The sequence below is a fragment of the Notolepis coatsorum genome (assembly GCF_963971535.1).
Source record: "Notolepis coatsorum genome assembly, chromosome: 18".
NCBI lineage: Eukaryota > Metazoa > Chordata > Actinopteri > Aulopiformes > Paralepididae > Notolepis > Notolepis coatsorum.
In genome coordinates, this window is record NC_140182.1 from 79,403,682 (window position 1) to 79,422,064 (window position 18,383).

The 18,383-nt window shown below is 46.7% G+C and overlaps 1 protein-coding gene across 5 annotated transcripts in view; it reads right to left on the reverse strand.

The window, feature by feature from the left end:
- Nucleotides 1–18,383, reverse strand: part of ppfibp1b (PPFIA binding protein 1b) — a 166,373-nt gene that overhangs the window by 114,897 nt on the left and 33,093 nt on the right. For all 5 annotated transcript variants that reach the window (XM_084335485.1, XM_084335483.1, XM_084335484.1 and 2 more), the window contains exon 2: nt 3,237–3,322. In XM_084335485.1, coding sequence (XP_084191611.1) covers nt 3,237–3,300 — 64 coding nt within the window. In that variant the 5' untranslated portion in view covers nt 3,301–3,322. The remainder of the gene's footprint in view (nt 1–3,236; nt 3,323–18,383) is intronic.

The window sequence follows — 18,383 nt, forward strand, 5'->3', positions numbered from 1 at the left end:
CTCTCCCCCTCCCTCTCTATCTCTCTCTCTCTGCTAACAATCCTGATTCGATTCTTGAACCTATTTCATTCCAAAGGAATATATTGATGGACATTAGCTATAGTATATAGCTCAGCAGCTGTAACAGAATACTTCTTTTTGTATTATTATTATTTCAACAATGACAAAAAAATACCTCTGTACTATGTGAAATATGTCCTAGTAATACAATAGTACAGTAATAGCTGCCAGGGGTTTTACCCCTTCAGAAGCATAATAAATTTTAAGATAAGTTAATATACCGTGATATATACCGTTACCGTCTACACTTCAAATGATACCGTGATATACATTTTAGACCATACCGTCCAGCCCTAGTAAGAATGGTCACTGTCAACTCACAAGGCACATACTGTACTGAGTGACAAACTAGCGAATGTACAGAGAAAGGGACATTCGGGGAGGTGGGGGGTCTCACCAGAACAATTATTTGCACTCGCACGAATGCTCCCAATTATATTTTGTGATCGCACAGATACAATTTCGGTCGCATATGCCAGGGGTTCCCAAACTTTTCAGGCCGCGACCCAAAAAAACGGTGTCAGAGAGCCCCACTATTATAGGAGGCAAAACAAACAAAAATAAATATTTTAATTTTTTTAATAAATGGAAATGTATGGTTGAAAAATGCAAACGTTCAAACGCACACACACGAATAAGCATTAGAGGCCTTTTTTTTTTTTTTTTTTGTCTTTTTTTCCCCCTCCTTTTTCCTTTGATTTTCTCCCATCCCAATGTTAGTCGTTATGCCAATTCCCAATCCCCTTCCTGGTCGCTGCGCACTTACCCCCCACAGTCGGTCTGGGAGAGTGGAGGCTACCACGTGCTTCCTCCAACACACGTCCAGCCAATCAACCGCTTCTTTTCACCTGGCAGCGCGGATTCTCACTGAGAGGGCGTAGCGTGTGGAAGGATCACACTATCCCACTTAGATCCTATACGCGCTTAGCAGGCGCCCCGACCGAACTGTAGGAGTCGCTGTTTACAACAACCCGCACCCACCCCGCCAGCTTCTCCCACCCTCTAATACTGCAAATTGTATTAGTGTGAACGGCCAGCCAAGCTGGTGACAACCCCGGAGCTGTGAGCTGGACTCGAACAGGCGAATCCAGCCGCTCCGGGGTTGGTGACGAACGCAATCTCCGTTACGCCACCTCACCGCCCCTCATTAGAGGCTTTTAACCAGGGCCGGACTGGGGAAATCATTCAGGCCAGGAAATATAGTGCAAAATATAGCCCCAGTCAGGCCACTTTTTAAGCAGGGGGTCTGGGGGTCCCCCACCAGGATTTTCTTTGTTACAAAGACTTCATTTCCTGCATTCTGGTGCAGGAATTTTTTTATTTGTACCCTTTAAATGCCAGTGTTTGTGATGGCATCACAAATGATTGTTAAAAAACAGGCTAGCATATGTATGATTAGCAACAACACAGATTTTTATGGATTTTCAGTTTTTTTTGTAATTGATAAATACAATATTTTATTCAACTTCAGCCCTGATCATAACACCACATATTCATTTTATAATTCTAACCCTTTAAATGCCAGTGTGTGTGATGGCATATATTTGCAATATATCAAATGCAAAGTAGATTTTTCTGGGGGGGATTATTACAGGCTAGCATGTGTCAATGATTAGCAGTTTTTTGTAAGGGTCCCGCCTCCACCAATCACATGCGGCTCCCTTTGTGTGTGTGTGAGAGCAAGAGAGAGAGAGAGAGAGAGAGAGATAGTTCTCCAACTTGTGTGAGTTGCAGTGATCTCCTGGTTGTTCCCCACCTAGGTTATCTAACTATTGCGCTGGTGCAACTAGAAACACTGGCCTGGCCTGCTTCTAAGTTCAGTGGCCTGACTGCATTAAAAAAAAAAAAAAACCTTCACCTGTGGGTCGCGACCCCGACTTTGGGAACCCCTGGCATATGCGACCAATTCAGTCGCAATTTCGAGCCCTGAACCCAGTTTCGAACTTGAAAGTATCAGAATAAATGAGATCTCGGGAGGCCAAATTTTTCACACAGATCGCTAAAACTACAGAAAACCTTATTGGTGTAGAGGTCCCTCACTCTAACTAGGCCTGACCTTTGCCAGGTCGAAAAAGGTTGCGTCAGTGCGGGGAGGGATAAAAAGGTGGTTGTTGCAAATGGGGCTGTGGTTGGAGAACCCCAGGAGTCCAGAGGCACACCTGAATTGTGGTTGGAGAACCCCAGGAGTCCAGAGGCACGCCTGAATTGGAGCCATATTTTCAAAGTAGTGGACACAACAATTGGATTACTTGAAAATTTGGTCGGCCGGATTGGCAATTCAGATGAGAGCAGAGCCAATAGTGAGGTAGAATGACAGGATCCAGCTTCAGATTCACACCAACTCAGTGTCGGTTTTTGATTCTGGGGGGCTTGCCTCCCCATAGAAAATGGGAAATCAATGCGTTTACTTTAGTAAAAAGGGATTTGGGTAAGAAGACTGGAAGGGACTGAAAAAGATATAAAAAACGTGGAAGCACATACATTTGTATGCAGTTTACCCTCCCCGGCAATGGTTATATGTACCGGTAAGCTATTCCATCTCTCCAGGTCCAATTTAAGCTTGGCTATTAAGGGTGAGAAATTATTCTCGATAAGGTCTGAAAATGTACGACATATGTTCACTCCCAAATACTTAAAACTGTCTTTAGATATCTTGAAGGGAAATTGCTTTTCAGGGATCTGTAAGGCTAGATTATTCACTGGAATAGCCGTTAAAAAAAATTCTTGAACCATGAACCATGAAACCATGAACTTTAACTTTGCTTTCTATAAAATGAGATATTCCTTTATTGATCCCCTTGGGGAAATGTGGGTGCATCATAGCAGAATGGGGGAGGGGAGATACAGGTATGGGCAGGGCAATAGTAGACAGACATAAGTATAGGCAATAAAATAAAATATGAATATAAAAATATAACAGTGTAAACAATATAATTAACAGAATAAAAGAAACTGTATATATGGTATATGGTGTATATATGGTGCATTTTCTACATAAATGCTTTCTAACGTTATGCTTTCTACATCAGGAGCGAGTGTGAAATTATTTGGCCTGAAAAATGTATAATCATCATCATCATCATAATCATCATAATCATAAGGAATAAATGCATCATTCAATACAGGTCAGGTCCAGGTGAAATATGGACCCAGTGAGGCAGGAGAGAGATGTGTACCTGCTATGATGCCATCCATCTGCTCCAGGGCTGCTGCCAACATGTCACTGGCATCGGACATCATCTTGTCACTATCGCTGGTAGACCTGGAGGGAGAAAGAGGACGTTTCAATTCAAACCTTTAATTAAACTCGAAAGGCAACTGAGGTTACATTTCGTTACTTGCTTCGCGTTCTGCTCACTATGGGATATCATATTACCACGTTACTTTGAAAGATTCTGCTACATGCACTTTACACTTGTCCGGCCACGCCCCTGTCCACCTATATGCAAATAGACGAGGGGTGTGACCGTACTTCCGCCTTCCCGTTTCTTTCACTTCAGGAAGTGCTCGCTATACGCACACGGCAAGCAAGTGGAATTTAGTTTCGTTTTTGTGGTTGCTATTTTTGGATCCCAAGAATGGCATCACCACCCGGACCTGGGAAGTATTTTTCTTAGCTCCACCTGTGATTCTCCGTCGCAACCTCCTCTGTGCGCTGCAGGGGTTCCCTAGTCCCACGTTCATGGCGAGAGGGTGAGCCCCGGCGGCGGGCGGAGCTGGGTGCGCACCGCCCGGAGACAGTTGAGCGCCCCTCTTCAGTGAGGAGGCCCCCCGGCTCCGGCGTCCCCTCCAGGGATGACTTGTGGCGCAAGCTCTCTGCTGCTGCTCGCTCCCACCATTCGGTGGTGAGCGGCTGTGGCGGGTGGTCGGGCAGCTGTGGCGGGTGGTCTGGCGGCTCCACCAGCACTCCCTCCTCCCAACCTCCGCCGGTGGCAAATGGCGCAGAGTGTGGTGCCGCTCGGAAGCCGTCGAGCACCCCTCACTCGTGAGAGAGGTAGCTCCGGTGTCGACATCAAACGGACCCCTGACAAGAGCGGGCACGGTCTCTCTGATGGCGGGCGATTGCGGCACAAGCTCTCAGACTCCACCTGCTTGCTCCCGCCGTTAAGAGCGGTGGTGAAGCGAGCAGGGCGGGTGGTCGGTAGTAGGAGGAAGAGTATGCGGGCCGCTGGGTTCAAGTCCCTCGGTTTCTGCGGAAATGCTGGTGCCTGAGTGGGCCCTGTGCCCCCTACCATCACGTCCCAGAATGTTGCATGGAGGGGGCGGGGGTTTCATCTTTGATGCCTTGCCGGCAGAGTCAGGGTTCAATTAGAGCCCCGACCCCAAATGGCGAGAGGCCTGAGACGCGAGGCGTAAAAACACGGAGAGAGAGACGGCAGTTGGAACGCACCTCGAGGAGGACGCGCCACACACCGGCAGCAGGTAACGGGGGCTAGGCCTGAGAGGCTGTATCCCCCCCCCCCCTTCACCTCTCTCTTCCTCTGTTTTTTCTCTCTCTTACAACCTAAACCCCCATATTCCCCCCAAAAAACTAAGTTTCCTTCAATAAAGAGGCCCTCTTAGGAGTTTTTATTTATTTATTGAAGAAGCGTGTAAACGTTTCACTGAATGTGTTTGTGTATACCTTGAACGTGGAGTATGAGTGCAACGGGGCAATTCTTGCTTGTGAATAGGAGCCGCTGGCCTGGGGCTCGCGGTTGGTGGCTAGCTCGTGTTGTGGTTTTTGCAAGCGGTGGCGTGTGCATATGGCCATGTGCTCACGTATGGGTCACTTGGGAAAACAACACAGCTGGAGACACTCTCCGGTTCACCCCGTATGTCTCTTCGCTTACGTGAGGTTGGTTGGGGGGGGGGGGGGGGGGGGGATATAAACCACTCCTTGGAGGTGTTATATCAATTGGTGAAGTTCTGACTGTGCGTGTGATGAGGAGGTGCTATAAAACGAGCACTCCCGTCACTAGCCCCTTACGCGCCAGCGGCAGCGTCAAGCAGGCATTAGAGGTGAGAGGCGTGGGGCTACGCCTTGGATGTGTTCCCCCTCCCTCTGCCCCTCTTCCCTGTTAAAACTCCTGGTTTTCACCCAAAAAGGAAAGAACAAAGAAAAAGCTCTCTCACCTGTCTTTTCATTGAAACCCCTATCCCCCCCCCAAAATACTATGTTTTTAAATAAAAAGTCCCTCGAAATAAACAATGGGGGCCCGCTATCTTTTCTGATACAGTAAAGGTTGGCGGGCGGCATTTTCTTGTTTGTGAAGAGCAAGAGGGCCACGGGATTCATGTGAACACGTTTTTTAAACAAACGTAGACCCTGAATTCGCGACTGGTAATTTGCTACTGTGTGTTTGGCTTTTAATTTTTTTTGATCTACTTTTTTCTCCTCCTTTTTCTGTGATTTTTCTCCCCATCCCAATTGACCTCTCGTGCCAATTCTCCCTCCCCTGTCCTGATCGTTGTTCGCATATGCCCCCCACATATCAGCGCCTGGCCCTGGGCATGTTCTCAAGTGTTTATTTTAAACAGCCTTTTTTAGGGGTCGGTGTGCCCTGGTCTGTCCAACAGCATAACGAAGGGGTTTTATCTCTACCGAGCGCCAGGTCACTGCCAGCTCGAGGGCTTGCATGCATTTCCGGGGGGAAATGGCAGGGCGGGTCAAGCGTTGACAGGGGCGTTTCACGCCCATTAGGTGGGCCACCGGGAGCTGTGCGTTCGCGTATACAGACCGTCTCGGTGGCGCCTCCTGTGGTGTTTTGATCGAAACGTGTACCTATCCCCCTCTCCTTTGAAGATGCGCGGCAGCGTGGAAGGGCACAGGACTCATCCTGGTCGCGCCGGACCGGATCAGTTCAACCCGGCCGGGTCACAGGCTCGTGCAATATATTCTGTTAACCCGAAGGGCCCTGTGCTCTTCCGGGGGGGGAAATGCCAGGGCGGACCGGACGCCACAGGGGCTGATGTTATGAGTGTTGTATGTGTCGTAAATGTCACTATGAATTGAAAATGGTGGACCCCAATGTAAACAAGACAAACGTCTTTCTCTGGTCTGCATCCCCTTAACAATTGTGTGTATTGAGCCGTACTGTATTGTAGGGGTGCACTGATATATCGGTCGGGTATCGGTATCGGCCGATAAGTGCCTTGTTGACTGCCATCGGCCTGTCGGCCGATAAGCTCAAATGTGCCGATGGCAGTGGCTGATAAATATCCGTCAATTTGTGTCGCGTCAATCTGGTCCACACGTTCAAACTTTGAAAAAAGTTTCAGTCAAGCGACCTGCACACACAAGCTACTGCATCAAAGTTACTACTTATGATTAACAACGGCATTCGTTTTGTGGCATTAACGTTAGTTACACGTTCAATAACATCAGCATATTTACCTGACCATAGCAAGCATTACTCATTCATATCTCTCACTTCCTTCCTTTGCTCAGAGAGCCCGTACTGAATTGTACCCATTCTAGGGCTGGGCTATATAACGATAACGATAATTATCGCGATATATTTTAATAATCGATATCGAAAAGAAAAATATCAAAAAAAAATCGCATTTTTTTTAAACTTTTTTTGTGACCTGCAACAGGGCAGTTTTAAAACCAGAGACAGTGGACAGACTTGTCTTTCTTGCCTGCAACTTAAAGTAATGGCTTTGCTTGTCCAAATGACAATACTGACCAAATTGAGATTTCTTTTTCTCTTGTCCATTTATTTTGTTTGCTTTCTAATTTAAAATACAGTTTGAAACCGTCTGTACACAGTAGGCTATGTGTGTTATGAAAAATCGTCGACGAGATATTGTTGCGTCGATTAGTCATTAAAAAAAAATATATATATATATTATAATTTTATTTAAAAAAAATTTGCACTACCTATCTTTGTGAAAGTTGCTTCTCAACTCTGGTCCAGCCAGCTGAAGACTTCTTAGCTTAACATAACAGACCGACAGTAAGTTTGGGGGAACTAATGGGATAACTGGGGATGTTGTTTGATCCTGACAAGAGTCTCAAAGCAACTCTGAGGTCATGCTCAATGTCCAATCTGTTCCTCTGCTCTGTCTTCAGCTGGACCAGAGCTGAGAAGCCACTTTCACAAAGATAGGTAGTGAGAAAAAAAAATATTATATCTATTTTTTTTAATATAATTGTTTTTCGATTAGTCGACTAATCGAAAAAATAATCGACAGATTAGTCGACTACCAAAATAGTCATTAGTTGCAGCCCTAGTGCTAGCAGAGCTAGACTCCAGTCACGAGTCACGGTGCACATGTGCGGTGGTTTGTCCACCAAAAAAGCGCCAAATGATAGAAAAGAAACTAGCAGAGCCAGAACTGTTCAACTCCCCTGGAGCCACAGCCAGCAGAGAAGCCGGTTTACTTTCGCTTTTAAACCAGCTGCAGCCTGAGAACTGGAGTGTGAGGGGATGTAACACTAAAGATGGCGGCAACGACAAAGAATTGCTGCAAAATAAACATACATCTGTTGTCTAAAAAAAATAAAAAAATACATAGATTTTTTTTTCTTATAACAATTTTGATAATTATCGATATCGAGTGATATGATAACATTATCATATCGTTATTGCGATATAATTTTTTGCCATATCGCCCAGCCCTAACCCATTCTGCAATCTGTTAATAAAGTTTTCAATCAGACAAATGTATAGAAAAGCTTTTATTATAACATTCATTGGAGTAAAATCATTATGCCTCGTTTGGTCATCCTGCGGAGCACTGGTAGTCTACTCGTGGCCGGTGGGGAGCTAAAGTTATTAGCGCCGATAGGTTTGTTGTTGATCTCGCATGCAGATCAATGGCGGACTTCCCGGAAGTAAAAAACGAATAAGCAATTGCTGATTGGTGGTAAGAACAGCAGAGTCGGGTGCAAGCGGTGTGACGTAATTGACAGAATCGACTGTCAATCAAAATTGTTCTGTTGCCATCTACCTGCATTGCTTTGGTTGAGAGAGATAGTGCTCTCTTATTAAAACTCATAAACAAGTCTTGAGCAAGACAAGTTAGTCTGTTAGGTTATGAAAGTCAGTGAGTATTGTATGACTCAGACTTCAGCAATAATCATGACTCATGAGCATTATAAAATAAAACACACATGGCATGGTGGAATTAATATCATAAACATATTTCTTGATGTTTCCTTTTTTAAGTAAGTAAAGAGGCCTATGTTCATATCGGTGAGCACAATTTGTAACACAAAAAGAGACGTGTAGCCTATTTATTTATTTAATATTTTATTTATTCATTTTATTATTATTATTTTATTTGTTGCCATGCCTAAAATAATAGTCAAGCTAAAACATTTTCATAAACAATAATATAATTTTTTGTTATATGATTATAATAAAAGCTTTTCTATACATTTGTCTGATTGATTGATTGAAAACTTTATTAACAGATTGCAGAATGGGTACAATACAGTACAGCTCAGTGGACTGGAGGATGAAGACCAGAAAAAGACTTTCGGCTTTTTTACATAAGGGTCCTCCATTTTCAATTAATCAAAACATTTAGAGACATACAAATATACAGTAGTTTCATAAAAAAATATATATATATTATATATATAAAAATATCGGTATCGGTATCGGCCGATTGTGTTAGTTGAACAATTGGTATCTGTGAAGTTTTCATTCACTAATTTATTCACCCCTCCCTCCCCTTTAGGCGCTCCTGTGTAGTTCCCGGTCCTCCAGGCGCAGGTCGAGCCTTGCTCTGGTTACCGGTCGGCCTGGGTTAACCCATTTTAGACCTGAAACACCTTAATGCGTTATATAGCCTGTATATACATGCAGATGTGTTTCCCGGATTCAATGGGTTAAGGGAGCAACCTTTCTGTTTTTGGGGTGGTTGTCTCCCCAGTATGCCGGTAGCGGAGTCAACTCTCTGGCAGAGTCCACGAGAGTATGCCCCTGCATGTTTTATGATGTCTGCCAATTGTGTCAAACTCTTTCTCTGAACGAACCGCCAGCGCATCGGACAGGGCACAACAGGTGAAGGGCCTTCTCCACCTGGCACGCCGCGAGGACCCCCTGAGGAAGAGGCCATGTTTCCCCCGCCTGAGATACCCTGGGCACAAAGAAAACAGGTGATCACAAGGCCGACAGCCTCGGCGGCCGAGGGATCGGCTACATTAGATGGGCACGCCCTAAAAAACTGTTGCCATCTAGCTGTGTCTAGCACGCTCTCCGGTTACTCCCCCCCGCTACACTACGGGACTCAGGGCTCTGATTTGTCCCCTTTGGCTGCGGGCCGTGTTCTTCCAGTGAAGCGCAAGCGGCCCCACATATCGCTTCTCATGGTGACAGGGGCTGACACCCAGTTGCTAGCTAGGCCTGGGTCTGTCTATGAGAATGCTGTGCTGTCAAGCGGCTCCCGCACCACACGTCCTGTGTCTGTGTTTGGTGAGCCTGGTGTTGTGTCTGTCGACATAGCAGGGTTCCCTGTATCTAAAATCTTTTGTCAAATGGGGAACTCTAGGCCCAGGAGGTCACAGCGTGGGTTCCCCCAGCCCCGCCCTCGCCAGGCCGGGTATTACGTTAGTGCCTCCCCTGACCATAAGACCGGCGGTGGTCAGTCAGGCATGCATGATTTGGGTGGTAGTAATATCACTACAGGGCTACGGTGTGTAGGGACTCACCCTATCGGGCAGCGTGGGGACCACACACCTTGCATGTCCAGCTGTAGAGCAGGCTGTCCTCAGCAGTCTATGCCGGGAAGATGCTCAGCGGGAGAGCCTATGTCACCAGGGGTGATGGCCGCTCTCCCCGTATCAGGCCGGCCCTTTCTGTCGGGGTCCCTCCTTGGGTGCGATTGCCTCGTTGGTAGAGTCAGGGTGCGATATCCCGGCTCCGTGAGACACCCTGCTTGCGCGGTTGGCGAGTCCAGGGTTGGCAACACACAGCGGGAGGGACCGGGCCACCTATCTACGGTTCCTGGCAGACCAGCGCCAGTTGGCTGCGGGTGCGCTTTGGGATTATCATCACGTATGGTTACAAGAGTGCCATATGTTGAGGTGGATGGAGAGAACGCTGAGGGAGGGGCTTGTGTTACAGTTTGCACAACCCCACCCTCCATTTTTGGGTTTGGTACAGACCCTTTTGTCAGGGTCCGCAGCAGTGACAGCTCTGGCCGACGAGATCCAATCTCTGTTGGCGAAGCAGGCCATCGTCGTGGTCCCAAGGGAGGACGCGATGTGTGGCGTTTACTCCCGGTATTTTCTGGTGCCCAAGAAATCGGGAAGTGTCAGACCTATACTGGAGTCTGGACCTGTCTGCGTTCAATCGGCTGATTGTGGTGAGAAGGTTCAGAATGTTGACCGTCAAACACCTGTTAAGCACTGTCAGAGTGGGAGACTGGTTCACCTCCATAGACCTGAAGGATGCGTATTTTCACATCCCGATCTTCCTTCCTCACAGGAAATTCCTACGCTTCCTGTTTCAGGGCATAGCGTACGAGTACCAGAGGCTGCCGTTCGGCTACTGTCTGGCTCCTCGCACATTCACCAAGTGCGTGGAGACCGCGCTGGACCCTCTGCATGGTCAGGGGATACGAATTTTATTCTACCTCGATGACATTCTGGTCCTCAGCCGGTCAGAGGAGATCGCCAGGTTTCATACCAGGCTGGTGGTGGAATTCCTCGCCAGTCTGGGTTTTGCTGTGAACTGGAAGAAGAGTACTCCTCTTCCCAATCAACAGGTGGAGTACTTGGGCTTGGTTCTAAGCTCAAGGCCCATGAGGGCAACCCTCTCAGAGCAGTGGCGGGAGGATATTCTCGGCGCCCTCAGGAGGTTCCGTCCTAGCAGGACGGTTACGGCGCTGTCCGTGATGCGCCTGCTCGGTATGATGGCATCTGCTCACTCTGTGGTCTCTCTTGGCCTCCTCTTCATGAGGAGGATACAGAGGTGGTTTTCCAGTATGAAAATTGTGAGGATTCGCCTGTTCCCTGGACCTTTTTTCCCTGTCTCCTCACCTCACCAGCCCCCACCCTTGTGAGAACTTTTCCCTGCCTCCTACTCTTCACCAGCCCCCACCCTTGTGAGAACTTTTCCCTGCCTTCTACTCTCCTTCACCAGCCCCCACCCTTGCAATGATTTACTCTCCTCTACTCTTCACCAGCCCCCACCCTTGGACTTTCTTGTTCAATTACCATCACGCAGCTGTCATAGTTGGTGATTAGCGCCCCTGAGGGCTTTATATACCTGGACCTCCCTTCCAGTCCTTGTCGGGTCGTTCTGTATCTGTATCTGTATCTATGTTCACTCTGTGTTCATGGAGTTCTGTACGGTTACCATCCTGTACGTTACCATCTCCTGCCGCGTCTCCGGCGTGAGACGACGTGCCAGCCATCACCACCTGTCGCCGTTTGCCTGGAGTGGGACACCGTCTTCGCTCTCTAATTCTCTACGGGAGGTTTTCCAGTGTTCCCACTCCAGACGTCAAGCCGGCGCGCATCGCTCCCTATTTCCACGGGAGGATGCGTCTCTTCGCCCCGGTCCCCTGGGACCCCTGTGTTCTGCGCTGCCCGTCTGCAGCATCCGAGGAGGATATCCGTGCCAGGCCTGGAGTGGTGTTCCCACTCCAGACGTCAAGCCGGCGTGCATCGCTCCCTATTTCCACGGGAGGATGCGTCTCTTCGCCCCGGTCCCCTGGGACCCTTTTGTTCTGCGCTGCCCGTCTGCAGCACCCGAGGAGGAGGAAGAGGATCTCCGTGCCTGGAGTGGGACACCGTCTTCGCTCTCTAATTCTCTACGGGAGGTTTTCCAGTGTTCCCACTCCAGACGTCAAGCCGGCGCGTCATCGCTCCCTATTTCCACGGGAGGATGGCGCCTCTTCCCCCCGGCCTCCGCTGTCGGGCCCCTGTCTCCGTACCAGGCCTCCGCCGTCGGGCCCCTGTCCCCGTGACAGGCCTCCGCCGTCGGGCCCCTGTCTCCGTGCCAGGCCTCCGCCGTCGGGCCCCTGTCCCCGTGCCAGGCCTCCGCCGTCGGGCCCCTGTCCCCGTGCCAGGCCTCCGCCGTCGGAACCCTGTCCTCATCCCTGTAAGCAGTTCTGGCCCTCGCCCTGTCCAAGGCCTTAACCCTGTTCTCTGTCCCTGTCTCCAGCCCGCCTCTCCGGGCCTCTGTCCCTGTCCCCCTCTCCTGTGCCCCTGGTCCTGGCCCTGACATTTAGCCCTGGCCCTGTCCCTTAGCCTTAGTCCCTTAGCCTGTTCGCCTCTTAAAGGCACAGTGCCGCATTTTCCATATTTCTTTGACTCTAGTGTTTTTGTGTTCTCCCTTAAAGGGACTGTGCCGCTTTTTGTTATGTAATAAATAAATGCCCTGTTTTGGCTTACTCTCATACCTGTCTTGTGTTGTGCGATTGGGGTCGGTTACAAACCATAACAGTACGACCCGACCAGTCGACGACCCCAGCCAGCACAGACAGTGTATGTGAGTTTGCCCTTTTTAGTTCCCCTGTTAGTTCCCCTGTTGACTCCCCTGTTAGCTCCCCTGGTAGCCTCGTTAGCTTCCCTGTTAGCTCCCCTGTTAGCCTCGTTAGCTCCTCTGTTAGCTACCCTGTTCCCCACTGCTAGGACTGCCCCTTCAGCTAGCAAGGTCAGTCTCCCCACTGCTAGGACTGCCCCTTCAGCTAGCAAGGTCAGTCTCCCCACTGCTAGGACTGCCCCTTCAGCTAGCAAGGTCAGTCTCCCCGCTGCTAGGACTGCCTCTTCAGCTAGCAAGGTCAGTTTCCCCACTGCTAGGACTGCCCCTTCAGCTAGCAAGGTCAGTTTCCCCACTGCTAGGACTGCCCCTTCAGCTAGCAAGGTCAGTCTCCCCACTGCTAGGACTGCCCCTTCAGCTAGCAAGGTCAGTTTCCCCACAGCTAGGACTGTCCTTCCAGCTAGCTTGTTCTCCTTTGCTAGTCCAGCCCTGTCTGCTAGCCTAGCTCCGGCAGCTAGCGCAGCCTCTATGCTAATGTAGCAGTACAGCTAGCATAGGCCCTGTAGCTAGCAATGCTCTGGCAGCTACCCGGTCCCTCTGCTAGCCCCACTTTAGGTGTAGCTTCCCCTGCTAGCATGGCCCATTTTTTTTGTTTGTTGCTTTGTCTTGTCCCCTGCCCCGCTGTCTGATTCCGTAGTGTTCTGACCGTCATGTTAGTGTTCTGACCGTCATGTTAGTGTTCTGCCCCGTCATGGTAGTTTTTCGGTCGCCCGGTGGCTCCCGTGGAGGGGGAGATACTGTGAGGATTCGCCTGTTCCCTGGACCTTTTTTCCCTGTCTCCTCACCTCACCAGCCCCCACCCTTGTGAGAACTTTTCCCTGCCTCCTACTCTTCACCAGCCCCCACCCTTGTGAGAACTTTTCCCTGCCTTCTACTCTCCTTCACCAGCCCCCACCCTTGCGATGATTTACTCTCCTCTACTCTTCACCAGCCCCCACCCTTGGACTTTCTTGTTCAATTACCATCACGCAGCTGTCATAGTTGGTGATTAGCGCCCCTGAGGGCTTTATATACCTGGACCTCCCTTCCAGTCCTTGTCGGGTCGTTCTGTATCTGTATCTGTTTCTATGTTCACTCTGTGTTCATGGAGTTCTGTACGGTTACCATCCTGTACGTTACCATCTCCTGCCGCGTCTCCGGCGTGAGACGACGTGCCAGCCATCACCACCTGTCGCCGTTTGCCTGGAGTGGGACACCGTCTTCGCTCTCTAATTCTCTACGGGAGGTTTTCCAGTGTTCCCACTCCAGACGTCAAGCCGGCGCGCATCGCTCCCTATTTCCACGGGAGGATGCGTCTCTTCGCCCCGGTCCCCTGGGACCCCTGTGTTCTGCGCTGCCCGTCTGCAGCATCCGAGGAGGATCTCCGTGCCAGGCCTGGAGTGGTGTTCCCACTCCAGACGTCAAGCCGGCGCGCATCGCTCCCTATTTCCACGGGAGGATGCGTCTCTTCGCCCCGGTCCCCTGGGACCCCTTTGTTCTGCGCTGCCCGTCTGCAGCACCCGAGGAGGAGGAAGAGGATCTCCGTGCCTGGAGTAGAGCTGGTAATACGGATATTGGACGGTAATTATTAATACTATTTTTGTCACCTGATTTATATATGGGTATTATGCTCCCAATTTTGATGTTTTTTGGCACTACACCATGTAGTAAGGACAAATTAATACAGTGAGCGAGTGGTCTGACTATAATATTGGCTATGGCTATTAGGATTTTGCTGCATATTCCATCAGCACCGGCTGTGCGAGTGTCCTTCATCTTCATGATAATGTTGAATAGTTCATCATGGTCAGTTGGTTTCATGAAAAAAGAGTTAATATAGTTACCTGATAAATACTGTTTAAAAGACACACCCCCGGGATGGCTAATTTTATTCGCCAGGTCTTCACCAATGGATGCAAAGTAGGTATTGAATTTATCAGAGAGATCCTGCTGTGACATGTTTGCAGGGTCAGGGAGCACTGATGCTTTTTTGTCCCTGTTTAGTACTTTATTTAGAACTGACCATGTCCTTTTTGAATCACCCTGAGATGCTATTACCTGATCAGTATAATGATCACATTTGCTTTTCCTTATTAGATGAGTGAGTTTATTTCTATATAGATTGTATTTGTTTCTATTATTTATACTAGGCTTCTTAAGATAATGTTTGTAGAGTTTATTTTTAATGGATGTTAAGATGCCCTTTGTAAGCCAGGGGTTCTGGTCATTTTTACTGCTCATGACAGTCTTCTCGGGAATGGTGTTATGGATGGAGTCTGTTATTTCCAAAATCATATGCAGTATCAGGATCACAGGCATCATATACATTTGTCCATCCTTTGGTCTCCAGGCTTCCATATAGTTGCTGCAGGGTTCTGTCATTTATTACTTTAATTGTTGTCTTACAAGGAGGGGGTGCAAGTTCACTGGCAAGATTTAGAGACAACATGACAGGGAAGTGATCAGTTATGTCAGTTAGGATCACTCCCGACTCCAGCTTGGTGTTTTGGATGTTGGTGATGATGTTATCAATGGTAGACTTGGATGAGTGTGTTATTCTAGTGAATATGTTTATAGTTGTGAAGAAGGAGGAAGAGTGCAGTGTATTAATGAAATAATTTTTTATAGAATCATCCTTGGAGATGTCTATGTTAAAATCTCCCATTAGAATACAGTTGTTGTTTTTTATGTTTAATGAATGAAGGGTTTCCTCTAACTTGTTCCTAAAGACATCCAAGTTTGTGTCTGGGGGGCGACATGTCTCAGAGAATTAATTGTATGTTCCCTGATGATCACATGATGTTCCTCTTTCTTCTCTGTCCTCTCGCTCTCAATAAAGCTGTTGTGAAACGGGAAGTTCCTCAGTGTGTTCCGAGGAACCGCTCCCTGTTCTGCAGACTTGTAATAAGATTCTATCTTGTCTAGGGATGGGTACCGAATTCGGTACTTTTGAGGTACCGAACCGAAACATGTCGGTACTACCGAGTATCGAATCAAGTGAGAAACCGAAAAAAAAATAAAAAAATAAAAATAAAAATAAAATATATATATTTTTTTTTTATTAATTTTTTTTTACTTTTTTTTTTTTTTTACTTTTCATGTCAACGTTCACACGCACAATATATGCTTACCTAGGATTTGACTTGATTCAACAACAAAGCAGTCAAAGCAATGACAAGCCGAAAACTGTCGAAATTGTAGTTATTTGAAGTTTGGATTTTTTTTTTACGACTGAGGTAGGTAAATTAAATTTATTGAGACTAAAGTACAGAAAAAAGGTACCGTTGGGTACCGGTATCGATTCACAGGTACCGGAGGTGAAAGGTACCCATCCCTAATCTTGTCTTGTTGTTATTTGAATACTGGATAAAGTGCAGCTTGAAGCACAGTCAGAAATCCTTAACAGATACTAATCCCTATTACTATAAAACAATGCTAAACACTGAAAAAAGCCATTTATGATGCATGTCCCCTTTAAACTCAACAGATGGGAGAATCTCAAGCTGTAATTACTGTTGGAGTTCATTCCATGAGCTAGGGCAGGGCTATTCAACTAAATTGTTCAGGGGGCCACATTGTCAGAAACCCAAGGGGCCAGGGGCCGGACTGCCACGGCGCCTCCCCGTGCTATGAATATATGTACACTTGACACAACACGCAACCACATTTTCACAACTTTTATTTAAAGGGGAACTATTTTACTATTTCTTTCACTATTTGGGCACTTTTACACAATTCCTGTGGGTTTATGGAACACCTCTGTAATTTTTATTTTTTTTTAATTCATTGTTTTGTATTTCTAATCAAGTACTCAAAAACAGCATTTTTCTACCTCAAGATCTTAAGCCGTTTTGAGCCTGGGCTCCAACCACAGTGGGAACTGTGTGGAAACTCAGCTGATTATCATGCAGCGGTGTCTCTCTGACATCTCAAATCAGCACATTTTCAGATGACTCAGTTCAGTGAGGGTGAATATTGTGAGAGGAGAATTGGAAGAATGCGCCAATATGAGAATTAGAGACATAGATCATATTAATCCACATAGCTAGGAAACAATGCTAAACACTGAAAAAGGCCATTTATAAGATAGTTCCCCTTTAACTACATTGCAAAAGTAGTATACTTTTCAAAAAAAGTGCTTCATTTATGTGCCACATCTGCAACATCTCCTGCAAAAAGTGCTTCATTTATGACTGTGCAACAACTGCAACATCTCCTCTTCAACATTTCAATATAAAAATAAAATAAAAAACAAACAAGTGCATGATGTGCATCTGAACATTCTAACATCAACACTTGAACAAAAAAACACATTTATAGTGCAGCTGAGCTTATGAAAAAGTGCTTCATGTCTGTGCAACAACAGCAAATCACAGCATCTTATTAGCACTTATTGTCGACTCTTAACTCTCAAACATCAGGGGGGTGGGGGGCAGACAGGCCTAGCCTACATACACACATCTAATGAGAGCGATTGCACTTCTTTGACTGGGCAATGGCAGAGAAAGAGGGTTCATAGGAAGTGAGGGCTACCCGCAAACAGTGATGCAAATGCTCATTTGTCAAGGAGGCATGGTTGCTTGTTTTAATGGCATTCATGTGAGAGAAACTGGATTCACAGGTGTATGTTGAGCCAAACATTGTTAGCACAGATATTGCCAGCGTTTTTATTTTGGGGAATGTCTTGACATGAATACACTTTATCCAAAATGTTGTGGTGGATTCATTCTCAAGTGCCTGCTTCAGAGCAGATGATGCTTGCATGTCAATTATTTCAAGTTGCAGGAGACCTTCATCAATGTGAAGTGATGCAAGGAACTCTTGTCCTTTTGTGGAAATAGCAGCTACATTGGCAAATGGGTTGCTCACAAAATGCATCAATTCTCTGGACATGTCAAATTCATCAAATCGACTTGCAAAGTTTTCCCTCAATTTATCAATGAAATCTGTCATTAATTGAGTGACTTTTGGCTCAATTGTGTGTGTTAACGTTGACATGAAAAGAAAAAAGTAAAAAAAAAAATATTAAAAAAAATATTAAAAAAAATATATATTTTTTTTGTTTTTTTTTATTATCATGTACTCTTTGGCAGGCCGGTCAGAATCATCCCGCGGGCCGGATCTGGCCCGCGGGCCGCCAGTTGAATAGCCCTGAGCTAGGGGCATCTTAGCAAAATGCAAAGGTTATGTGTAACCACGTAGGGCTGGGCGATATGGAAAGAAATCATATTGCGATAACGATATGATAATGTATCCATATTTCTCGATATCGATAATTATCTAAATTGTTATATGATTTGATTTGATTTGATATTTTTTATTTTCGTGTCTTACATACAGATGTATGCCCAGCCCATATGGGCTTACAAGACACATAACAATAAGTATATAATAATATACTTTACCAATTATTAACAAATGACATAGACCAAGATGGCCATAAAAAAAATACAAGAAAATACAATAAAACGTAATATAACACAAGCTGTACTCAATGTAAATAAACAGAAAAACAAGGTGAATTCAAATACAATTATATAGGATACAGTGTGTTTTGTCTCAGGTGCCATGCCTTCTCCAAAAATCCTGCAAAACCGAAGATGTCCTCAACAAAAAAAAAACTCAACATACAACTCTCAGACTGCCAAAACAAATCTGGGTTTACAATTTGAATTTTCTCAAATAAAGCCCTCCTCAAAGTGGTGTACAAAGGGCAATAAAAAAACAAACTGATATTCATCCTCCACCACTCCCAGATCACACAGAACACACAACCGCTCCTCCTCAGGTTTACCCTGGAATCTACCCACTTCCACCGCCAATGGCAGGGTGCCAGACCTCAACTGGGCACACAGAGAC